Genomic DNA, 25,557 nt, shown 5'->3' with positions numbered 1-25,557 from the left:
TGTACTGTCAAATTGTCAGTCCGTGGGCTGCAATTTGACAAAAGTGTAGAAATATGAATAACACATTTTTAACATTACTTGTACAGTGATAAAACCAGACCTTTCTTGAAGAAAAACGATGATCCGTATTTCTTACTTGGGCAAGGTTCTCCTTGCGGACTGCAAAACTTCCCCTGAGCGAGGCCCATGGGGCAGATTTGGGGACAAAGGAGATTTTTAGCAAATCGGTGGGACCCCAGTGGCACCTGAACACCGGGTGGTCGTCCCCAGGTGGGGATCCGGGGGGCACGGTCCCCCCCCAAGCACAGGCAGGTATCTGGAAGGCCATCCAACAACTCCATATGTAACGTAAAACACACGAACAGCCCTAAGACAGAGGATGAGAACCGAGTTCTCCACTCTCATCTCTAGCCTTTTTTTTTTTTTTTTTGGTATGAAAGTGCTTAAGTCTTAGTCTTAGAAAGAGCCTTAAGTGCTGTGCTCCGTGTTAAATTCACTGTTTGCTGGTCTGCACGTCACCCGCACGCACGCAGGTGTCCGCGTGGGGCTGTGAGCGGGGCCGGAGGATGCAGCAGCATCAGGCTGATGCGGGGCGCTGGGCGGAAAACCGGGCTCCCTCCGTCTTTATTCGGGTTGCCGCGGACCTCAGGCGAGGCATGCGAGGAAGCCTGGGCAGGACCCTCTTGTATGTTCAGAGATTAACTGCAAGGGACGGCAGCGAGCTCCATGGTCTCCTGAGGACCAGGAGGGAGGTGCAAGCGCAGCCTCTCCGCACGCCGCCTTGCACGCCGTAAAGGTTAAAGACGGGGTCCCCTGGCCGCGGCGTGTTAGCAGATCACACCGGCTACGGGCTCGACTGCAGAGTGCAAACACAGACGAGGAATTCCTCTTTGGACTATACTTAAACAAGGACAAATGGCGAAAAAGATAAATACAGCATAGTCCCGAATGAGACTCAGAACTTAAATTAGCTGTGTAGGACAGGGGTAAAACGGTCATGAAATAGTGCTTGTAACTTTGTGATGGGGCAAAGGCAGCACAAGACAATAATTAACCTACGTGGAACACAGCTGGCAGCAACTGCTAACCCAGCACATCTGGACTGACTTCTGATTGCAAGCCGGCCTTACGTCTCTGTTTGCCAGCGAGAAGAATTTATTGATAGTATTTCCTATCTCTGCCATTACTCATTTTGCAGTCTACCCAGTGTCGTACCAGCTCACTAAAGCAAACACAACTCCAAGCACAGGAACACTGCTCTGGGTAAAGGAGGAGAGCACCAAGCCGTTTTCCTACCTGTACTTTATGGAAATCAGCTCGCTGAGATGACCACCTTAAATTAAAGAGGCAATTTCTGGGTGCCTAGGATTTCCTCGTGCCCAGCCCGAGGTAACGATGATCCCAAGCAATCAATTCCCTTCCTCTATCTTAATTTGCCCTTATACATCATATTCGGGATTCTGTCTGGACAGGGGCTGGGTGGCTCAGTGGATAAACCTCTGCCTTTTCACCCCTGGGATCACGGTTCAAGTCAAACCCTGATGAAATGCACTTGATCGTCCTAATCTAGTTCTTAGTGGACAGTATTCCCATTATCTCTAAAAGGGTCAGAGCCAAGGCCGTCGGGAAGAGTGCATTGTGCTATATCTTGTCTGTTGATTAATACATTTTCAGTGATGCCGGATCCTTAACCTCCACGAGCGCACGCATTCGCACAAAAAGCTTAATAAAGGTCCCTCATGAATTAAGCCCTTCTCCTCAATCCCCACATCCGCTCAGGATTGCCTGGGAATATTAAAATAAATAAATAATCGGGAATACATTACTGATCATTTAAACATACATTTACCTGAACTGGTTTTAATAACAGCTCTAAGTTAATTAGCATAATAACAGATTACTTTAAATCATTACTTCGCATAGGGAGAACAAGACCTTTATAACTCAGTCCATTTTTATAGCACGTTCTAATTTTTCTTCTCATATCACATTAGTCAAAGCTAAACGGATGCCCAGGATAAAGGGAATCAAGCCTTGAAGACTTATAAAATCTGAAACAGAAATTGAATAAACTGCTGGAGGAATTTACTGTTTGCTCTTTGCAATAGGAGGATTACTGAAAGGTATCTGACAACTGAAAGCAACATGAAGCTCATTGCTTTCTTGCTTTTATTACTCTTTTACATAAAAAAAAGGAGAGCAAGAACATGGAACCACTTTCATCTCATGGTGAGTACAGGCTGGAGACCATTGGGCTTTCCTGCATAATTACCGTGAATTTGCTTTAAAATTACCGCTGAAAAGGACAGTTCCTCTGAGCTACGTGGCCAGCTGGGCAGGGCTGCCAGCCGCGGTGTCCCCGCTCCTGCCGCGGCACGGGAGCGGGACGCCGGCACCGTGCAAGAGCAGGAGGACGGGCAGCGTCCACGCGCCGGCGGGGAGACCGGGGTGAGGACAGCCAAAAAACCAGTCCCAGCTTCCACAAACACCAACGGACATTAAGATTTTAGTGAAAATGACGTCAGGCCTAACTCTTAAGATAACCACTAACTGATGGCTTTTCCTGGACGGTAATGGTCGAACTCTGGAGGACAACGCGTCAGCTTCCATGTGGACCGATCCATCAATACGGTTCCTGTGATAGGAACGCATGAGCCATTTCTCGTTTCTGACCGTGGTTAAAGATTATAACATGATTCTCAATGATTTAACCATTCTCCTGCAGTTGTTACAGCTTTTTTACATTCTTACTATATATTTGACTATCGAAAAAATAGCGTTTAACTCGTGGTTCTTTTGTAGAAATCAATAACATGATTACAATTTTTTTTATTAAATAACCATCTCCGACTTTTGATTGAATATTTTGAAATTAAAGGGAACTCCAATATAGAAGATATTTTGAAACAAATAGTTACAGCCTGATTTATCATAAACTATTAAAGAAATTGAGGGAGAAAAAAAAAGGAAGAACGTGGTGCTCCCACCAGCACCCGCAGCGGTTCCAAGCTTTTCTGCTTCAAAAGCAACAACTTAAACTGGACTCGGTGCAACCCTATATGCTATATAACCCCATACGCTGCACCTCCTCCTGCCCCACCTTTCTTACCCCCTTTCTGTAACATCCTTCCCCAAACCCTCTAGGCACCGCAGTGCTATTGCACTTAACGGAGTTGCACCCTGCTTCATCTGACGCAGCACAACCTCGACGCACAATCCACAATATATGTATTAAATATTAAGGTAGTTTTACACTACTGTTAGAGCTTGAAAACAGAGCTTCTCTTTTCCTGCCGCTACACACATGAATAAAGCTGTTCTTTTTTTGAAATAAAAGAATGGCCATTGCACCTTGAGGGAAAAAAAATACAGATAATTGCTGAAGTTGGGAAAAAAATGAGACTTGACAGAATACCGCATGCATTTCAAAACGAATTTCTGTTGAACTGATAGTTTGTATCTATGTCATATTTTTCATAAAAGATATCCATTTCTATACGTATCTTAAGATTCTTTTTGTTGATTACAATGTAAAAAAGGAGGAATAACTGTGCATGGACAATGATAAAGTAGCCTGTTGATAATAAATATTTGTCAGGTCTTGTCACATCTGTACACATTCCAGCGTTACTGAAGAGACACCACACTGATAAAAAAAAAAAAAAACCCTCAGAAAAATCAATGGATTTTGAGCTAAAGCAGTTGCTAAACACACAGAAAACATCTTTATCCAACAGCCATAGTGCTGCGGAAATTCCCAAGCCTTGCATTGGTACAGCTAAGGAAAATTTAATCTTCCCAAATACTCATCAGGGCACTCCATCCTGCAGACCTGACAGCCCCACTTATAATTAATTATACAATTTCGATGGGAATATCGACTAAACAAAGCTATAAATCATAGAAAAAGTCAATAGGCATGGACACATTCAATCATGTCCCGACCAATGATTACTACTCTTAAAATACAATAATTATTTTCAGGAGCCAGCTTGAATTAAATTTCTGTCAGGCCGGTACAAGACCGGTGGTTGATGAAGGATGCGATGGATTTTTTGGGTTGAATTCGGCACAGAGACATTCATCCTTCTAGATAGGTAGTTTGTTTTTAGTGATCATGGTGCTGCGTGTTTAACTAGACCATGAAGATTAGATTATCTCCAATGGCTCATTATATCGTTTATCTTTTTCTTCCATGTTTGATCTGGAAGATTTCCTGCTTCTTGGTGCATGAATGAAACCACTGATCATTTTGAAACAGCAGGTGCTTAAGTGCGATTCCGCCCGTGCCCGCGCACGGCATTTCCACGGACGCAAAGTCAACCGCAGTCGCCCAAAACACCGCTGGGATGGGGCGAACGGCAGCAACCAGAGCGACTTTGCTCAGCTTCAAAAATGCGCCAAAATAGAAATCAAAACGACAAACATTTGTTTTAAAAAACGCCCCCAAAGGGTAAATTCACCTGCAGAAGCTGGAATTGGGATTAGTGTTATCACTTGGTATTAAAGGTCCCCAAAACCGAAAAAACATCAGTGAAAAGACAATTGTTATAGGCAATTGTTAATTGTTGTAGATTTTTTTCACTTTGTAAATTAAAAAAGAAATACACTTATCTCAGAGAAGCTATGTTTTTAGGATACACTGCCTGTATGGGTATTCCTCGTGGTGAGGACACATGCCACGCGTGGACGACCCGACCCGCGTGAGCAGGGACAGCCGTCGCAACGGATGGCAGAGACATGGGCAAATACTTAATGGGGGAAGGTATCTCTGCTTTCCTCACGCGATTGACTCATCAAGGTCTTCCAACTTGGAGGAATGAGAGAGAGTCTCGGACTCCCCATGGGATCAACCTCAACTCATGAAGAGCGAGGGCAAGCGAGAGGGCATTGGGTGTCCTCCTGGCCGGGGCATCCTTGCAGCAGCCCCCGAACGGCCCAACTTGACCAACGGCTGGAAGATACTGCAAAACCGCGAGCGGGGATCAACCCCGGGGCAAAGGGACCCTACGAGAGGTGGGAAGCTGCATTTCGCCTTCTCTCCCTCGGGGTGTTGGGACGGAGATGAAACCCAGGTGCCCCCAGGGCGGGATGGACGGAGGAGCGGGATCTCGGACCAGCCCGCCCAAACTGCTCCAGACAGAGGGTCTCTGCAGAACGCGGTTTTCCGGAGGGTTGTTTGCCCACCAACTACGTAGCCCAGAACGGGAACAGAGCAGAGGTGCCGGCCAGCGAAACCCGCATCACGGCTCCCGCATCCAGAACGCACGTTCCCGATTTTCACCTGTTTGCTTCTTTATTTTAGACGCTTAACACTTTTCCTTCGGTTACGTAATTCCTAGGAACTTCAGACGAAACAGAGAAAACCACAGGCAGCGGTATAAAGATTTTCCAAAATGAAGCGGCTAAATTTTGAAATGAAATCACGTTAGAGTAGGCAGACAGCCATTCCCTACAGCAAAACCGCAATCCTAGCTACAAATCAAAACGTCAGTGTTTCCTATCTGCTTTCTCTTCTTACGAAACCCTATATTGTTGCCCAAACAGCACCAGTCTGCTGCAGGGTTTGGGCTCACTATTCCTTTCTCTCGTGCTTTTCTATTACTCTTTGCACACTCAGAAGATGCAGATATTTTGAGAGCAGTTTTTCAATAAGGGCTTTTCCTAAGTTACTGCGTTGCACGACCAAGAGCGAGAAAGCAAACAGGGCGCTTGAAGAAACGCAGGCTAGAGGACAGAGAAGAAGGGTGAATTGGGGAGAATATTTCATTTACGTTTTTTTTCTTTGAAAAAGAAGGTAAACAAAAAGATGCCAGACTTAAGAAGCTGTGCACAAAATAACCGGGTGAGTGAGGGGAAGGGTTGGAGGTTATCATGTCAGATGAATTAACTCTTCTCATTCTGTCTACAGAAGGACTGATAAGGATAAAGGGCTGACAGAGAAATGCAATTTGTATGTCACTTCCCATCTTATCGCTTCGGTAGCGTTTAGGCACGAACTTACCGCAGTGCCGTTGTTATCTCTAAAAACATCTTGATTAAAATAGTCGAAGAGCTTCTTTTCTAGCTGTAGCATAACCTAAAAAAAATAAAGAAGAAAGGTCAGCCAAGCTCCCGACTGGGACACCCGACCCACGGCTGCTGCAAGGGGCCCTTCCAGACATGCGACCCTTTACAACTACACGTTTCTGGATGCCTAAAGCCCCGTCAGTTTGCCCGTTTCGTTGACTGGCAATCAGTTAAAAAGATCCAATTAAGTGAGCATTAGGTGTGACAACCTATATCCCTTCCCTCCCTCCAAATTATCAGTTTTAAACAACTGTATTCCCGCTCTGCAGAAAAGAAAGTGAACATTCAACAAAGTTGCTGTTTGCACACGGTTTACAGAGGGCATTAAGTTATTTACCTTTCGGTCATTATCAGATTCACGAAATATTAGCTTGACTACTTCATTGGTGTCAGCTGCCCGGATGGTCTGCATGGTGGCCTTCGCACATAGCGTCTGATAAAAACACGGAGGGAGAAAGCGAAATTAGTTTATACGACAGACGGGGCCACGTTTTATTGGACCTTATCGGTCTGTGCATCTGCAAGGCCTGATCCCGCGCCCGTAGGAAGCATGACTTGCTGTAGACCAAAATGCAAAACGTTGCTAATTTAACTGATTTCTGCTCCTGACAAATCTAAGACCATAAACTGAATTACTGCTTGGAGAGAAACAGACAATATTAAGAAGGTATCAAGTGAATAAGGCAAATACTCACTTAACTCATTACCGCACACACAGTCTCTTTCGGATTTTATAATCCAACAACAGGTTTCGAAGCTCATTCTTAACAGCAAAACTACCCATGCAACCGCCCTTTTAAGTAAGGGACAACCTCACATCTTTAGATATTTTGAGCGTTGGGTGTCTAAAATGTATTATATATTATCACTTTATTGGGCTCAGAGATACGAATTTCAGAGGCAGTGTCCGGCCTTGATTCATTTGCCCAGTTTTGCCAGTTGTGGCCCAATTTTAACGATGAAGAAAGCTGACCTGGGGAGTGGCACAGGGCTGGTGACTGGTGAGGGGCTTGCTCTGCTGCACTGCGACACACGGAAACCTTGAACATTCAGCAAAGCAGGTGAGTATTCGTGCAACCTCAAAAACAGACTTTAGATTCACTGAACCGGTACTTCTGGCGTAACTTTAAGTATGTTAAGCACCAGACAACAGATTTTTGTTTTGTATACTATTTACTTAAAAAAATAAATATGCTCTGTGGTAATAGGGAATTTCATAACCCACTACATGTTTCTGTCTTTCCCGAATACAGATACGTCTATGGGGATTTATTTCAGGAGCGCAGTGGCTGTCAGACCCAACGCTACGAAGCTGCAGCTTTACTCCTCTGCTCTCCATCCCTCCCCTTTCTGAAGTTATTGTGAAGGAGACGCCAAACACGTACTCAAAAGGAAAAAAAAGCTGCTTGCAAATATTCTAGATCTCGGGGGGGTTATCAGAGCGCAAACAACCCCTCCAAGGGCTTTTTTCCCATTTGACAGAAAAACATTTAAGAACGGTCCTCGACGAAGGGCCCTGCGTGCCGCCACAGCACACGCGGGAAGCAGCAGCGCGGCAATTCCACCTTTAAAGAGCAATAACTTGGGTGTGATGCAGGAAAGATAAAACATGGTTTGAGTTTTTTCCCTTTAATTCCATGCACTGAGCAGGCGCCGGTTCCTCATCTTGCCAAATTATGTTGTCTCAAGTGTTTCCTCCCCAAATAAGCAGCGGCACGTCTATGGGTTGCAAACATCTAGTGCTGAGCTTTATCAGCAAGAACTCGGCAAAACGGTGGTGCAAACAGGCTATACGAGAAATCGCAGTTTCCACCTGGGGAAAGGAAACCTTCGGGACCGTTATTCAGGCCCGCTCGCCTCCGAGCGCCGCGGCGGATCAGAACGAGCCGGACAAACCAAAGCGGAAAACCCGCCGCTCCCTAAAGCCGCTCTCTAAAGCCCTGACAAACGGCTCCATCTTTCACTCATTTAAACTTCCCAACGAGGGTCAATGCGGTCCCCAGCATCCAAATGCTAATGCGCTTAAGTGCGCTTAAGCGGCTTTCCAGAGTGAATGGGCCAGAGAAGGGCTCGAAAAGACACGGCAGAGCTACTGTCACTGTCAAAAAGTCATTGTAGCCACCCCGGAGTGGGGGCGATTCAAGAAATTCATGATTTCTGCCTGCTAAAGGCATCTGCTTGAGAACACTGTTTCTCTGAGCTGCTTTATCTCTCCACTCCAGGCCCGCTCCAAAGGGGGAAAAACCCCATCGGCTCCTGAGAAAGGACCCACATACCTTACCGCTTTCGGATTTCACACGCACAGAAAGTCACCTTATCCACAGACAAAAAGCGACCGGGCAAAGGTTCCTTTCTTATACAAGCCGCCGCGCTGCTTTTCTCCCCCGCCTTTCAGCGCCGCCGAGTCGCGGTCACCCAAGCAGAAAACCGCCGGGAACTTGTGCCTTTTGAGGCAAGCCTGCTCATGAAGGGATTTGTTGTTGCCGGTAAAGAAAACCGGAATGCTATGAAAACGCACGGGTTCTTTTCTGGTGCTCCGTCAAAGGTGCCTTTTACAAAGCTAGAGATACCAGAGATCCAGATACCCAAACCCTCCGCCACCGTCATCTTTCGCTTTTATCCTCCTTCTTTTGCAAACGGGTTTTGCGCGGAGCTTGCAGGAGAGCCGTGCTCAGCGCCGGGAGGGCAGCGGTGCTCAGTGCTTCCCAGAGTCTTTCACAGTAATTTATCTGCACTGGATTGCCAAAAACAGCAGCAACTCGTCCGATAACCACCTCGGAGCTTAATAAAAATCTAGCATTGTGCAAAGTCAGGAGCGGAAGTTTTTGATCCTACTTACCTACAATAAAGCACAAAAACCTCATAGCATACCTGCAAACGCACCGGTGCTGCGAACCGCGCTATTGCTCCTTCTCGGCAGGGCTCTGCTGGAAGCACGGTTGGTTTCCCCCCGACTCTGCCCTCCTGCTTCCCCAGCACCCTCCAGAAACCCGGGCTCAGCTCCTCACGCGCGAGCCGAGGCACCGCACGCCTGCAACTACCGCAACAAATTTTTTTGGAGAAAAAAGCTGCATCCGAGCATGCACAGATTCAGACTTCCCTACTGCCTCTGCCTACCCAATCTAAAAACGTGCATTATTTTCCCCAATGATTTGAATGATCTCATCACTTTTCACTACTTGGAATTTCCTACCAACATAAGCGTAGAATACATCCCTTCCTCCTTCATAGCGAGAAAAGTTTTAGCAATAGTTGCAATTGCAATTTTCACTAAGCCGCACAGATTAAAACTGAAGTGTTTCCTGTTAAAATCAGCCAGGAGAGACGTGCGGAGGCTGAACGCTAAGAGGCACCAACTGAAACCGTAAGGCCTTGAACACACGAGCCACCAAATAAAATAAATTTAAGATAATCCAGTTACGCATTCTGGGGATTCTGGCAGGATGAAAAAGACACGTACCATCCAGTTGTGAAAGTGAGATATTTCTTCTGAACTGCTGCTCAAAACCCCAAGTTAATCTGACACTAAATCAGAAAAAAACAAATGCTTTTTTGTTATTATCTGGATGCAAATTGTATTTGAAACAACCAGAGAAGTAAAAGATTTGCCACTTTGGGAATAACAGGAGCATTTGTCCTGTTCAGGCTGCTCCTCATCTCCAAGGTATCGATATGATTTCCCAGATATTGGGGATACACTAACAGTAAATTCAATAATTCCTGTCATGCAAGAGAAATCAAATTCACAAGTCTGAGAAAACCAGAGTAAAATACAACTTTCTGAGTCAATGAAATATATGCATTTAGCTACAGGACAATTAAAATTTCTAGTGTTTTTTAAAATACTTCTGTATTGCCATTAAAATGGAGACTTGTTCTAGCTAACTTTACACAGCTGTTGCAAACAGGGCAAGAACAGAGCTAAACTCCCCAATGCAAGGCAATAAAAACCCATCTGAGAGCACAAACCTTTTTTTAATCTAAGAAAAGTATCAATATATGAAATGACCGTTTTACTATTCGACTACTCTCTGCAGAGCAAGTTCAAGAGAAGCAGGGGCACCGCGTGGGCTGGGTGGGCTGCAGGGTGAAGGCTCCTGCACCCCTCTCCTCTTCCCTCTCAGCACACCATTTATGTAATATTCATGGCATGCATCTTTCGATGGCAAATCAATGCAAACCACACTATATTGCTGCTTGTATTCATTTTTTCCTCCATAGGCAGTTTGCAGCGGCAGCTGTTGCATCACCTGCGAAAGCCTGGTCCAGAAGCTGCTCAAGACCTACAGAAGTACTCTGGCACCAGAGAGCAAAGGGATATTTCAGGTTTAAAGTATGTCTTTGGGAAGCATCTGTGACAAAAAAGCTCAACACCAAGCCCCTAACTTTATACTCCCAAAGATTTCCGGTGCCAGTAAACTAAGTGATCCCTTTTGGTCAAAACTTGCATTTCTCTGGGCTCATCTTCCAATTAGCAGCTAATTAGTTCATTATTAAATGCATTTTATTGTCCAAAAACTCAGATCATACATGAGAATGTGATCGAGATACTACAGTAGGCAGTGCAAAACCATTTCCATTTTTCTTCAGGCGCTGCACTAAATAAACTAGGAGACCACAGTTTAACGGCAGAGTCCGTCCCGCTGCACGCTCTCCTGCCATTGCCAGCTCCAGTTACAAACCTCCGAAGCTAAAGTTTGACGTTCTTGATTTTTGGCTGTGCAACTCCTAAATACTGTTTTCTTCTTCAGGTGGTTCAGTCAGATATTACCTTGTACGTGATGGTTTAATTGTAATGTTTCCATCAGCATCCACTATCCCACAGTGGAATCCTGATTATTACTTTCTCACCTACACAGATCCAAAGAAAAAGAATAAGGGAGAATAGCTTCTTACGCTCCTAGATTTTTCCCAGTGGAGTCTTCCCCCACTCCAGTTCTTCAAACTGGGAATGAAGCTTTTGTTAGACGCTTTGTGGTGCTCTGTCCTAAGCAGCTTTGCAAATATAACAATCCCTCATTTTGGAACTGTTTTTACAATACTAATGTTAAATGAACATGTTTTTCTTAAGGTTTGCACTACAATTCATTTGTTTTTTTTTTTTTTCCCCCCAGTCAGGTATCTCTCTTTCTAAGAATTTAAAAATCAGGAAAGAACTCCCTTTTCCATCACAAATACTCCCCTGCATGGTGATTAGCTTCTGGTTTTCTCCAACTCCTTCTTCTGGTCAGATTCGACATCTTTTTGCCTTCTCTTGTCTCATTTCCCTGACCGTGACTGCAAGCCTGAGTTCAGCTAATCACCTGCTGGCATCAGGAGCACAGGTCCTCTGCAAGCTAAGGTGAAGCTTTTCCCCCTCCTCTATTTAAGCTCTCAGCTTAAATTGACTCATTGACATGGACAACTAGTTTCAAGCAAGACTTTGATCAGATATGGAACTTTCTGCTGCAAAAACCTCTCCCCTCCCTTGTCACTTAGCACCATCACCTGATGTCAAGCAGGGTCCTGGGGGCAGTTCTCAGAGACGACGACGTGCTTTTCCTTCATCACGGGGGCTGGAACAACCCCGCTGTCCCTACGGAAATCTTTTTTATCTATATGTCCTTGCCCCATAATCTGCGAACCTCCTGGGAGTTCTTCAGTAATTCCTCTATTACTTTTCTTCCATTAGTTTTTCCTGCCTTGGTCAGGCAGGAATACCAGCTTCAAATCTTCTCTGGGAAGCACTCACTCTTTTCTGCTCCAGCTGACTCAGTAGAGGACCGGAGGCATTTTCTCTTAAACGGGATGTGAGGAAGCATAGGATGTGTGATGTAAACTGGTTTCTGCAGAGAAATGCGAAATCCCCCGTTTCCCTGAATTCAGGAGGAATGAAATAAGAGGCAGCTTCTTTCCTCATAGCTAAGCTGCCTTTATCCAACCTTCAGACTGAGAACTCTCCATTTCTTTTCATTTTAACAGCAAACCAGCCTGTGAGGCCCATCTGCTCCCGCGTGCCTTGCAATCGCCTTTGTTTTGAGCGGAGACATTTGCCTCCGTTTGGGCTGCGGGTGCTGCTGTTTCTGCTGCTTCCACGCTGACGGTTCCTTGCAACCGTAAGCACTGACACGTGGGAGCGATAGCAAGAAAAACCTTAAGCCAACACCTAACAAAGTTCCCCGGTGCTTCCCGACGCGCTTTCGGAAAACCCGGTGGCTGCAGGGCTCCAGACACCTGCAGACCGCCGGCTTTGCTCCTCCCCGCCGCGCGGGACCGAGGGGCGCGCGGTAGACTTACGTAAGCAGGTATCGTATATGCAATGTATGATGTACGCACTGGTTCAACAGCCTTTTCATGATTGATTTTTCTTATATCTATCCTCAGAAATGAAAGCTGGAACTGAATTTTGAAACCTGAAGTGTTGGGTGATTCCAAAATCAAACCACAAATCTGCCTAGAATGTATATATTTATATGTCCTTCTGAGTTAATGCCACCACCCAGCAAACTCAACAGGAAAAGACATGTCCAGGTTGCTGTACCCCGTTTTCTGACCCAAGCAAGTTTTCCAAATGGGAAGTGAAACTGAGTTAATAGTTGGAACCAACGATTTTGCAAAGGACTTCCCTGATCTTGCAGGACAGAACCACTGCTCTTCTAACTTGAGCCTTAAATGCCTCATTTTCAAGACATGAACCGTAAGACTATCACTTTTCCACTCTGTGGCATCAGCAACATCTAACTAATCCTGTTTCTTCAATTTCCACTATGTCACCGTTTCTGGCACTGGAGATGACGTCGTATCTGCGCACCTGACAATTTAGTGCAAGTCTCTGCCGTATCTGCCCTCGCTTCATTAAGAAAGGAAAACCTTCTGCAGGCGTGACCACAGCCAACGTCCCTTGATAGACGGATAATGAAAGAGTTGGCAACATCCACACTGTGGCACAATTCTCAAAATCACCAAGAAAGGAAAACTTGGGAGCTGACCAACGATGTTTGACAAAAGAACACTTTGTCCACACACCTCCTGGGAGATGTCCACTCCTAAAACCTTATTTAAAAAGCACACATGGAGACTAAGGTACGCTTTTAGACAAAATTGATGTAAAAATCGCTATCAAATAATATTCAACTGTTCTTCCCACAAACATGCCTTCATTTTAATGTGGTTAACAGTGATATAATAATTTCTTGTTAAAGAATAAAATAACTGCCATAAACAATTCTGTTACTTTTTCTGATGCTGAGAGGCCTGTTGAGAAGGTTTTCTGCTCTGCCTACACCATTATATCTAAATTGCATGATTTATAACAAGCATCTTAAAAATCATTTCTGCAAAAAATCGTATGATGAAGAATGTCACGTGAAGGAGAGCTTGTGTACGAGGACCACAGTGACCAGCTCCCCTTACAGCATGCATGGATTTGTCTTGGGCGTATCTTAAGTGCAGCTATTCAATGTGATAAGTGACTATTACTCTTCTGTTAACTGGGGATGAACCCAAAGATGTGAGAAAGATGAGAACCAGGTATCCATGAACTAAACATGACCATGTTAAGATATACATGAATAGTGAAGTTAGAGCAGGCACATGGGGAAATCTCTTATAGATACATTGGTAAATTTATGTTACCATCTGTACATCAGCTCTGTTCATTTACTTAACTTTTTGGTTCATTTCTAATACAATTGACAGAGTTTAAAGATGTCTGTGTGTCTACCTGTGTCTTTCATGTTGCTACTCAAAAGGAGTTCTTAATCCAGCCACAAATTTCTACAACCACTATCCCACAGTATTTTTAATCTTACAAATTTACGGCAACTTCAGATGCCAAGTAACATCTCAAAGGTGAAGCTAATTCCACTTCAGATGCCAAGTAACATCTTAAAAGTGAAGCTAATTCCACTGACATACGAACAACAAGGTATGACATTTTTCCAAACCCACTGGCATCAGCAGGAACACTTCAAGGTAAGTGAAGAACCATTACCAGCAGAAAATATATTTCATGAATAGCTTTGGATATGTGTTCTGATCATCAAAGACAGTCTTATTTTTCACATTGCAGGAGCTTTGGAATTTATGCCCACCTGTATTACTTGTCATGGTGGTATTTGCATTAACATAGGTATTCTGCATACTCTAAATAGTTTTTTCTCTCAACTGTAGTTGACATTTTATTTTGTTTTTCCCCAGAAGACAAAATTTTATCGTGCTTGCCACTAACACGTTCTTCTGAAGCTTTCCTCACTCGTTAAAAATACACAGATTTCAGGGGATTGGTGTGCAGGGAGTAAGTGAAACCATCTACTACTGCACGCTTGATTTTGAAGCAAGCTGCTGCAAGACTGAAACACTTCCAAGACAATTTTGTGAACTTCAGAGCTTTGGGAACTCTGGTTTTGCAAAGTATCTTTCATTGCCCTCACTTCCAGGAGATCTAAAGGGAAAACAGGATTTCCTTCCAGCTGAAGAAGAAGTGCTGTACAGCGGTATGGTGAGACAAGGCTTGACCGACCAGGGGATGCCTTGCTGACGCAGCATGAGGACAATTTCCTTAAATCTTCTTTCCCCGTTCCTCTGTTTGCCCAGCCTCCCCGACTCGATTATGTGCGCTCTGCCACATCTCCTGCACTTCCCACCGTGCCACACCACTTGCTCCTCCATTCACTTTCGAAATGCAGTATGAATCCAGCAGCCTACGAGCTCAAATAACGCTTTTGTAGCCAGTCATGTTCACGTGGTCCAGAGGAAGGTGACACGGGGCTGACGATCCCTGCTGGAATTCTCCTGCTCCCCAGTAACTGCTGCCACGTGGCCCCAAGCAGCATGCGACTTCGTGAGGTTTGCGAGGCTCTCCCTCATACGAGGCAAGATGTCAGGACGTGTGTGGTGCGTACACCACGCGAACAAAAAGACGGACATCCCCCAAAACACCCGTGGGGTAAAATAACCATGGTGGAGAGCAGAAGCAGGGTGGCACGTCCTCCTTGTTGCGTCTCTTCGCTGCTTCCACGTGGCTTTGTCTCCTCTTCTGCGCGTTGCTGATGGTCTAAGAAGGATGGGTTTGGGCGCTGCACCAACACCGGTGACTCCCTCCCCCGAACGGGTCCAGCGCTGGCCAACCACAACCACCAGCACGGCCGGACCCGCTGCGGAGGCACGGCTGGTCGGAGGCAGAGGAGGGTCCGGAGGAAGGGCGACGTCGCGCCGCCGGCGGGGGACGCGCAGGACTCGGCCCAACCAGGACCGCGGATCCCGGCTCGCGCAACGCCTCCGGGCTCGGCAGAGCCCCGATCCATCCCGAGGGGACGGACGTGGGGCCCCCACCCGGGAAGCGCTACTCTGCAGAATCCCTGAAACGCAGAGAAAACAGCTTTGCACCGAAGCAAACGAGGACTCCGACATGGTGAGGAACACACGGGGCTCCCAGCTGCAGGGCGAGAGGGGATAACGCACGCTCAGCAGCGCTCCTGCAGCCTAACTTGGTAATTTTAGAGCTAGCAGCTGTGGCCGGGTCAGCGAAGCGCTGTCCTTCCCGCCGCACCCTCAAGCGCCGTTCAATTCCCTCCTCCCTCGACGGCACGCCAAGGGGCTGCACATCTCGGCGGCACCTCTCGCCGCGGCTGGCGATGGGTTTCCGCGCCGCCGTCTCTGTCCGCGGCCGCGCGCCGCTTTGGCCCCTCCGCCTCCCCGTCCTCCGCGGGCCCGAGGACAAATGGCCGCCGCGGGCCCTTTCAGAGGCAGCGCAGCGCGCAGGGAATCGCCGCTGAGCAGAAACACAAGGAACAGGCGCATAAAAATTCATTGCTTTGCCCTCGCGACCTCCCGCCGCCGGGCTTGGCAAGCCCCGTCTCCGAAAGCAGCACCGAGGGAGGACGGAGCGGGCCGGCTGAGCAAAACTGCGGACAAAACCCGAAGCCGGGCGCCGGAGAAGGCCACCAGATGCTTCATTGTGCGGCGGCGGCGCGGCCATCGCCACATGGCACCTCGCCGCAGCGAGCGGCGGCGGCTTTGTCCCTGTCACCGCCCTGACTGCAGCACAAAGAGGCGCAAAGCCAGATTTAATCCCGACTTTTTAGCCAGCAGATTAAAACCAATCGCGCCAGATGTCCGCAAGACTGTTTAACATACAGAAAGCTTTTTCATGCTCTGCAAGAAGAGTGAAAGCTGTAATAACTTCTTCTTTATTTCCTCCAGAGAGGCCTTTTCCACTCACTCTTCGCCAGAAAAAAGGGAGATGTTGTAATGGATTTTAAGATGTGCTATTAATTTTTACTCCAGCCTTCGCTCTTTTCCCTTTTGAGACAAAGCCAGAATAAATTCTTTTACCCATCTAAAATCGGACAGGTACGCCAAAAAAACTGCTGGCCAAGAAATCCTGTGATTTCGAAGATGGGAAAGGGGAGTCAGCAGCAGAAAAAAGCATGTCTTGAAGTGAGTGTTCACACCAGAAGTCAAAATTCCTCCCCAAAATACTTAATGCAGGGTGAAATATTGAAGTGTGCTTTTCAGCATACCCATGGAGCAGAACGATGCTCCCGGGCACCGGGACGGTGCTGGCGTCACCTTCTGCACGTGCCGGCCCCGGGATGCGCGGGCGATGCCTCCCCCCCGCACGCGGGCACGCACCGGGTTGCAGCCTGGGATACCCGTGCGGCTCCTCCAGCAACTCATCACGCCCAGCAAACCCTCCCGGGGACGACGGCCCGGTCCGGCAGCGCCAGGCGGGACGTCCCGCCGGCACTGGGAGCCGTGCACACCCGGCGGGCTCCATCCCCGCTTTTGTACTTACAATTTCACCTCTAAAAAATTATGCAAAGCATAAAAATCCAGCAAATTGCTGTACTTTTAAAACAGCTTTAGTAATTTTTTTCTGCTGTATTACAGACGTGCAAAGGATCTGCATATCAATGTTCCCCTCTGAATTTTCATAGCCAAAAATCTTGCTTAATTCAACGAAAATTAAATCGTACATTTAGTTTCTCTCGTATTAAATTGCAAATCATTTCTGCATGTAAGAAAAATAATTGACCTAATCTTTGAAAAGAAGCTTTAGAGAAAAATACATTCCAGTATATCCCAGAAGTTCCAGTATTAGATTCATTTGTATCACGTACGTCATTTGCTAACGTGGAAAATTTATGGCAGTAAGATAATGCCTTCCTTCATGTCCCTTACCTATCAGCTGGCTGTGGAAAAAAATACAACTTACATATCTTGCCTTCTTGTTACGCACTTAGACAAAATCCTCATTATGAGGTCTTAAAATAAGAGCAACCATCTCACTGAATCACTGATACAAAACAGTACTATTAAAAGCATTTTTTGCATTTTACTTCCAGTGAATACCTAAACTACTGTGAACACTAAATTACTATGAAAACAGTTAAGGTCCTAGGATATAGGAACCTACTAAGACATTGCCTCAGTTATACTGATACTACATAAGGACAGAGAGAACTTTTCCCTGGCTTTTTAGTACTTTCTGAGAAATAAGTGTAGCTTCTTACTACTATGTTAAAGCACAGTTGTGAGAGAACGCCCTATTAAATAAGCTCTAAATCAGACGTATTTGTAACCGCAGATGCTCTTCCCTCTTGCCACTAATGAATTAATTCTAAATCCTTTTAAAGCAGGGTGCCACTCTTAGGATTCACATGACACAAAAGGATAAGTGTGTTTTTGCTAATTGTATCATCAGCATTGTAAACCATAACCACAGTTACAAGCGTGGTGTCTTGCTCCCTTCCCTGAAAATATATTCCATTAAGCTAATTAAGCGGCACTGTTCCTCTTTTCCCTTTCCTATTACCACCCTCCTTATCGTACGCCTTGGCGGTCCGGTACCGCGCTGGTAGTTCAGGATAGTCAGACACCTTTCACTGATGCGTGGGTTTTCCCTGCTGTATTAGGATGACTGAAGGGCCTAACGCACTCGCGTTAAATCTTCTGCATTTAATTCTCACGCTGAAAAGATGCAGGCAGGCACCACAATGAAGACGACGGCATTTTCCTTCTCAGGGAGCCCAACTGGAGACTCTCAAGCTACCCAAGAGGAAAAAGTCAACTAAGCATAAATCCGCCCAAGAGATTTCTTCCAGTTAAAACCTCGTTTCGTCACTCTTTTTCCCACTTCGGAATTTGCACGCTTTAAAAATCGTAACTGTGTTCCCTATTTCTAAATTTCTTCCAGCGACAGTCTTGTGGGTGGGCTTCGAGATACATTTTACCAATTTTTCATGCCCATCCCTCTAAATGTGACCCTGCTCCCGCGCTTTTATCTCTCTGACAACTTCACACAGGAAAACATGCAGCCCCTCTGATAGCATGAAATCGGAAACAATGGCCCCGGGAGACAAAAGGGAGGGAGGCAGCATCCCGGCCAGGTCCTGCCTGACTTCGGGCACAAACAGATGTTCGTAGGACCTGATTCCTGAGCAAGCTGAAAGGAAGAGCTTGTAAAAGAAATGGACCTGAAAAACAATGTATTGAGGAGTTTTCAATAAAGGCAAAGGGAAAGCAATATGGCTTTCGATGATAAATCTCGGCGAAGAAAACCACACTGGCACCGGGAATTTCAATGGTGCATTTTTCTTCCTTCAATGAACTCTGCAGCTCATTTGGAAACCTGCAAATTACTCAAATCTCCATTTAGTTTACAAACTCCCATAAGCACGACAAGGGTACGATATATATACTTGTAGCTTCTTGTAACTAATAACCGCAGCTTATGGGAACACTCAGCGAAGGCCTGAAGTATGAGCTAATACTATTATTTTAAAAGCTGCTTAAAGCTTGACAAAAAAGAATACGCTGAAAGAATCCCGATCGGAAAAAATCTTAGACTAGCTGTTGGAACAAATTACGTTCAATCTCCTCTTTTCATGTGCGCTATTTCAGCCTCAGAAAGCGCCAAGGAAAGAATCCACGAAGCGCTATCGTGAATCGGACCCGGGCGCTGCTTCACAAAAGCCAATACGCACCATTTACAAACGAAACAAAGTGCAGAATCACTTCTCCCACTGAAGTTTCTGCCTTTGTGATTAAAACTCTCTTCCTCTTTCTTGAAGAGCCTGCCATCCAAAAGGGCTTGTGCCATGCTCCAATGCACAAAATACATGTATTCATTACAGGAAAAAAAACCCTGGAAAATTTGGCACAAAGGAGGGTGCATAGCTTAAGTCCTGTTTAGGATAGCCCTCACTTGAACTCTGCACATTTGCATAAATTTTTACCTACTGATTGTCTCCATCAAAAATACAGTGGATAACTAAAATAAATGTTTCACCAGCTATTTGTGGTCAGATACAGATTTAACTTGCAATTACTAGCATCAATAAGGCCTACGTGGTAAAGAAATAAAGTAGTGGTGCCTTCACCAGCATGAAAATTTGTAAAAATAATTTTAGGGAGAAGCAGATCTGCCACAGACGATACCTAAGTCTGCTTCTCAAGTTTAAAGAAATTAGCACTCACGACTCAGGCCAAAAGCGACCACGCATTCACCTAGTCTAATCCTACGTATCACTGACCATTATGTTTTGCCAATTTTCTCCTGAACTGAAGCAAATGGCACCTCTTTGACTAAAACAAATCTTCCAAAAGCCATCGACTCCTGGTAAGATACGGGGCACCCACCAGCTCCTCCGCAGGCTCTTTCGAGAAAGGCACCTTCGATTAATCACTCTCATGGCTAATATCTCATGCATGATTTTTCATCTGAAACTGTCTGTTAGCAGCTTCTAAACATTATTTAGACGTGAAAGAAATGGGACCAACGCTAGAAATGTAGTAAAACGCGGAGATCACACTCTTTTAACTATTAACTCCTGGGAAAACCTCTCCGAATTACCAGCCAGGGCTCTTCAAGTTAAATTTAACAGAGCTCTGATGAAGCCGGGTCCTGCAGCCCTGATGGCACTGTGAAAGCAACTCCTCCTTGGCAGGAGCAGGGCCCCCTTCTCTCCTCCCGTGCCACGTAATGCTTTTTAAAATACAGGGAATGAGGATGTTTGATGGACTTCAACGTACCAGCTCCGCATCCACATGAAAACCAACTTCATAATTAGTGTTACTTCTTTTGAATACCTAGAGACGCATCAATAACATATGCCACGGCAGAGCCGTGGGAGCTCGGGTCGAGCTGTTTGCCTTCAGTGACTCCTAACGTCCTCACTGCTGCCGACTCCTCAACGCTCCCACGCACGTAAACATCGCCAAATGCAAAGTTAAACAACGCTACCCTGCCAGCGAACTTGTTCTGCAGTATGAGGACTTGGTATCTTAACCCAAAGCTCAGATTATGGACGAAGATATCGAATGCTTTTGGCCTAGAACTAATTCTTGAAGAAACCTACCAGAATCATCATGATTCAGAGACCATTCCCCAGTAAAAGCTGCTCTTTGGGGCCTGGCCGCTTATCCAATCTTTTATTGCATCTAACATGTGCAGAGACCTGTTTTCTTTTAAAAGAACAGAATTTCAGATGGTATTGTGTTGAATGGTTAAGCACAGCACCAATATTTTACATACATGCACTTACCATTTTCAGCTAAGGTGCTATCTCATTGCAAACTGCCTTGGTCGGGCGTATTTACTGACTGCATTAGATCTTTTACTGCTTTTATCACTAGCAACTTTTCCATTCATTTGTCTGAAATGAATGTCAAGCCAATGAGCTTATGGCTAATGAGTGCGTCCCTCATCTCTTCCCCCTTAACCACAGGCACAATTCCACCCCTCTTTCAGCATTCGGCAGTGTCCCGGTATCCCGATTTATTCTAAATCCGCGTTAGCCAGGCAGACAAGCATTGCACTAGACTGTTTGCTAAAATGGACAATTAAAATCACCCAGTCCTACTTGTTAAAATCCTCCTGGGTTATGAACATACTAGGGTATGCTTCATAATCTTCATGTGATGACCCTATTCTACTGCTTCAAGTGTAGAGCAGAAATGCACATAATACCCTTTCGCTATTTCCGAATCATCATTTTCAGCTTTCTCATATATATGCAATAACAGGCATAATTTTTTGTCCTACTTCCTAAATGGAGAGCTGGTTAGACACAGTAAAATACCGATCTGTTGTAAATCTCCAGAAGGAGCGAGCAATGAGCACAGAGTGCCGCGGTCGCAGCCACGGCGCAGGCAGACGGCGCGCAGGGGACAGAGCCTTTCTCCTTTTCAAAACCATACAGAAAGGTGTCAACTGAAAGAGCTTTTTAGCACATTCAAAGAAAATGTTAACTTTGAGTTTTCTGCTAACAGAGCTCTGAAACATTTCACTTGGGTCCAATACTGACATTTGCATGAAACTTGGCACCTGTTAAAACTGCACACATGAAATACAGAAATGACAAATAACTCCTGCTGGCTTATTCAACGCCATTTACAAGTGAAGTAATACCTGAAAGTGTTATATTTGATATGCCTTTGACACCTAGCGAAAAGAAATTCTCCTTTTTGTACAGAAAATACTTAAATTCATTATGTAGACTTTTCGACTATCCTAAAATATTTCAGAGTGAGAAAATCAAAATGGACCAGGTTATAGGTGGTTTTTAAAAGACGTTTTTCCTTGATTAATGTTAATAGTTTGGTATTACTTGTTCTATGCAGTACTGAACTACCTGTAACAATTTGATTTCAGAACCATATCAGTTAAGAAAGCGGCATGGCCTGCATTAACGACACCACGTTCTTCTGCACGAGAGACACCCTTTGACTTCTTGGAGCTACACTCGCTGTGCAGGAAATTCACCTCCTGGCATGAAGGGATTTTAAAATTACCATTACAAAACCACACTAACGTAGCACACAGAGTTGCTCGGCTTAAATACTGTAACATTACAGGTTTCAGCATAACTTTTATTTTAGTTTTGGGGGAACTACCAAAGGCAGGAACAAAGTTGATGGTGCCAGTCCATGTGCACCCTCCTCTGTCTCCCCAGCGCACACTCATGGCTGAAAAAACATCTGCACCAGTTAATGTTTGAAAATCTGTATAGAAACTGTACAGAATTCATTGGAAAAAGCCTTTCGTTTCAACGGTGACAGGTTTTCAACCAGAAGCGCTGACAGCAAGGGGTGAACTCAGGCTACCTGCTGCAGCACACGCGGCGTGCAATACCCGACAGCTGTCTGAGGCGTCTGTAGAGCCCAGCTACTACAGAATTACAGCCTTAGTTTTGTCTATCCCTGCTTTTATTGTTTTTCATTGTTTCTTAGAGTTACTCTGCTGTCAATATTTGAAGAAGAGAATCCTGTGTTGGTATTGATTTCCTAAAGACTTTGAATCACTGTCTTCATAATGCATATATTTCCAGGCAAGCGCATGCAAAAGGTGGAGGTGAAGCTGCTTATTGAATTAAATCAATACAAAACACCAGACTGGCAATTATGATCTGGAATTCATTTTATATAATGTAAAACACATGGTAAACAGAAAAGAAAAACAAATTTCCACTCCACTTTGGCGGTCTGTAACTCAAACGTCTTGTATACTCCGGACCTTTCGCTTGCTTAAGTTCAGTTGTCGTCCCCCTCAGGCATGTACTACGTAGCTGACTTTATGCTAAAGCTAATAAAGATAGGGATGTATACTGCTGCTTGCTAGGATACACGCACGGCTCGCGCCGGAGAGCGGAGAACGAAGAGCTGCGGCAGCTGCAGCATCCGGAGAGGTTCCTCCAAGGGGAGCTCAGCGGCAGTGCCGCCGGCAGGTCCTGAACGGAAGGGAACACGCTGCGGCAAGGCAGAAATAATTCACACGAAAGCCCAACTCCGTCTAGCTTAAGTCTGTGCTTCTGCAAGCTCAATGACAGCACTACGCAGTCACACTGTATTCAGCCGAAAATATATCAAGAACTATAAATATGTTTTTATTTTCAGGGAAACGTTAGAGCTGTATCAATAAAAGTAATCTAGAAATAGCATCATACAAACACAAAGCGATTTCCATAAAGACCCAATCCAGTTATGCATTTCTTGCCTGCCGCTCTGGAACCAAGACGATCTCAGTGCCACGCTAAAGGCTTGCTGGGAGGATGACAGGAGTTTAACGCAACTAGCAGCCAATCTATACCAGAATTTTAATAAGAGAAAGCCTTTTAGAGAGGCTGGAGAATAAACTAACACGTTTTGCTGTCTGAGGGCTATGCCCTAGCGTCACGGCACGGTACGCGGTTTGGGTGTAGCAGAGAGCTTGACGGCGGACGATGGAAATCACCATATAGCTGCTGAGCAGCATCACTCTGTGCCTACGCGGCAGGGATGAAGACCGTGGGCTCCGTCTGCCTTCGTGCAGCGGTAGGTACCTGCTAACGTTTATTCACCCCGCCGGCCCCTGGCATTGCACAAGCGTGCATTCGGACAGCCAGCAGCGGAGAAGCGGTCCTCCCTCTAACTAACGGTGTGCAAAAAAAATCCAAGCAAACACCAAATGCAGAAGTCAGAAGAAAGATCCTAATTGTCTCTCCAGACATGTCCCCTCAGGTAATTCACTCTGTGCTTCCAGAGGAAGACACCAGAAAGGAGCACGGAAATTTTCAAGGATTTTATTGGCATACTCCTTACTCACTAAAGGAAAAAAAAACCCTATTATATGATTGTTGAGAATAACATCAGACTGTATAGGTCAAAAATTGACTGACATCACTCTGGACAAGCATTATTGAGACACACAAAGAAGCTGTTGTGCCTTTAAGCTTATGGTACATTGCAATGCACTAAATGAAAAGCCACTATTATGAGGAGATGTTTATGTCAGTATCTGAAACAAATCTTCTTTTTACTAGAATAATAGTGTCTTAAATTGTTAACTGTTGATCAGATAAACAACATGTGATAAAGATCCTATAATCTCTTTTCATAAAATTCATTTTAACCCATTAATGGCTTTACATATTAAATTATTACACAGCTCAATATTATCGAGCCACATGAAAGTTTATAACAGTTCTAAATCATATCCTATCAGAGCTCTTACGGAGGCAGTAATGCAAAGATCGGGATTAGATTTTAAACAACACAGAGATCGGAGACTAAAATTTTCACAAGGGATAACGTGTCAGTCGCTACCAGGAACTCGAGTCCCCCCCGTTCCCATTCTTCACCAAGAAAGCCTATTTGTAGGGCTTTGTGTGAGAAGGAACTGATTTGATTTCTGTGGTCAGACTGCAGATTTAAGAGATGTTTTATGCCGTACAGAATATAGAGAACCCCTCTGGCACTGCATGGCCAAGGCGAAGGCGATGCTGTTGAAGAGATGCAGCACGCACAACGTGTTTTCTTGGGGTCCTTCCAACGTGAGGCAGGATGAGCGCGAAGCAGGAGGAAGGTCCCACCACCACTCCACCCCTTCCACCCTTCCAGCAGAGAGCTGAAACAAGGGGCCTTTGCACATGGGGAACATCTGAAATAACGCTACCCGTGTCCTCTCCTAAGCCTCAGAGGGAATGGGTTTGAAACAAAGCAATCTACTACAGCCTGACTACCTTTAAGTGAAAAGACGACGCCGGCTACGTTTACGAAGTTGGTACAACACGATCACACAGTGTACTCAACACCTTTATCTCGACCTTTAACCACTTCACAGCAAAGACCTCATTAAGAACCAAATTCAGGAAAACCCATATTCTCCTCTGCAAGGGACAATTCGATAACTTGCTGATAAGTAAATATGTAACTGTGGAAATACGTAATTTAAAATGTGTATTTTGTAATTCTTATCTACGCCTGAGTGGGGTAGAATCAAACAGGACTAATCTCAAACTGGATTTATAGAGTGATAAATACATATTCAAAAACAAAAATGCATTAAAAAAAGGAGAGACAGATGGCACAGACAGGCGGGGAAACGAGGGCTACAAAGTCTACTGAGGCTTGTGGGAGTTTCTCTGCTGAGTTAGTGGAATTTGGTTCAATCACCTAGTACAGCTGAAAAATTCAGCCTGGGAAGAGACTTTGTTCTGATATGCACTTTTTTTAACCCAAACCAGAGGATTTCTTTGACTACAGACTGCATATTTTATTTACTCTTTTGTCAAGCTTAAGTGCTTTTCTATTAAACGTTACTAATATCTGCTTTTATTTAAAGTAACTTGACCTGGATCTTGAAAAGCAAGAATGCAGAAAGTAATGTTTGTGACAAGTTCAGAAGCGAACCTGCTGAGATGCTCCACCCCAGTATCACAGCAGATAACAGTAGTGTCTTTTTGCTATACGCTGTACCATCTAGGCCTGATGGGGTCCTAGAGGGCATCAGTCACTGCTGAAGTAGCAGTGCCCATCTACCTAGTAGTGGAGCCAATAAATACCTTTTTGACCGTAAAGCTCTGGAGGAAAGCTCTTCCTCGCCACCAGGAAAGCCGAACATTAGGTATGAATTTCTGGCTGAGCTGAGCAAAGCTGAACGGCTTTCCGGACCCGGCGCGGGCACAAAGCCGCGTCAAGGCGCGATGACGGATGCTGAGCGATGCTGTGTCTCGCCGCTCCCGCAGG

The 25,557-nt window shown here is 45.2% G+C and overlaps 1 protein-coding gene across 1 annotated transcript in view; it reads right to left on the bottom strand.

Annotated features, from left to right (window-relative positions):
- INPP5A (inositol polyphosphate-5-phosphatase A) overlaps positions 1–25,557 on the bottom strand; it is a 235,323-nt gene that overhangs the window by 30,165 nt on the left and 179,601 nt on the right. The window contains 2 exon segments of the mRNA XM_064514432.1: positions 6,005–6,079; positions 6,407–6,502. Of these exon segments, the coding sequence (XP_064370502.1) occupies positions 6,005–6,079; positions 6,407–6,502 (171 nt within the window).

This window comes from Dromaius novaehollandiae, chromosome 6 (assembly GCF_036370855.1).
Source record: "Dromaius novaehollandiae isolate bDroNov1 chromosome 6, bDroNov1.hap1, whole genome shotgun sequence".
Lineage (NCBI taxonomy): Eukaryota > Metazoa > Chordata > Aves > Casuariiformes > Dromaiidae > Dromaius > Dromaius novaehollandiae.
This window is presented reverse-complemented; position numbering and strand designations above follow the sequence as displayed.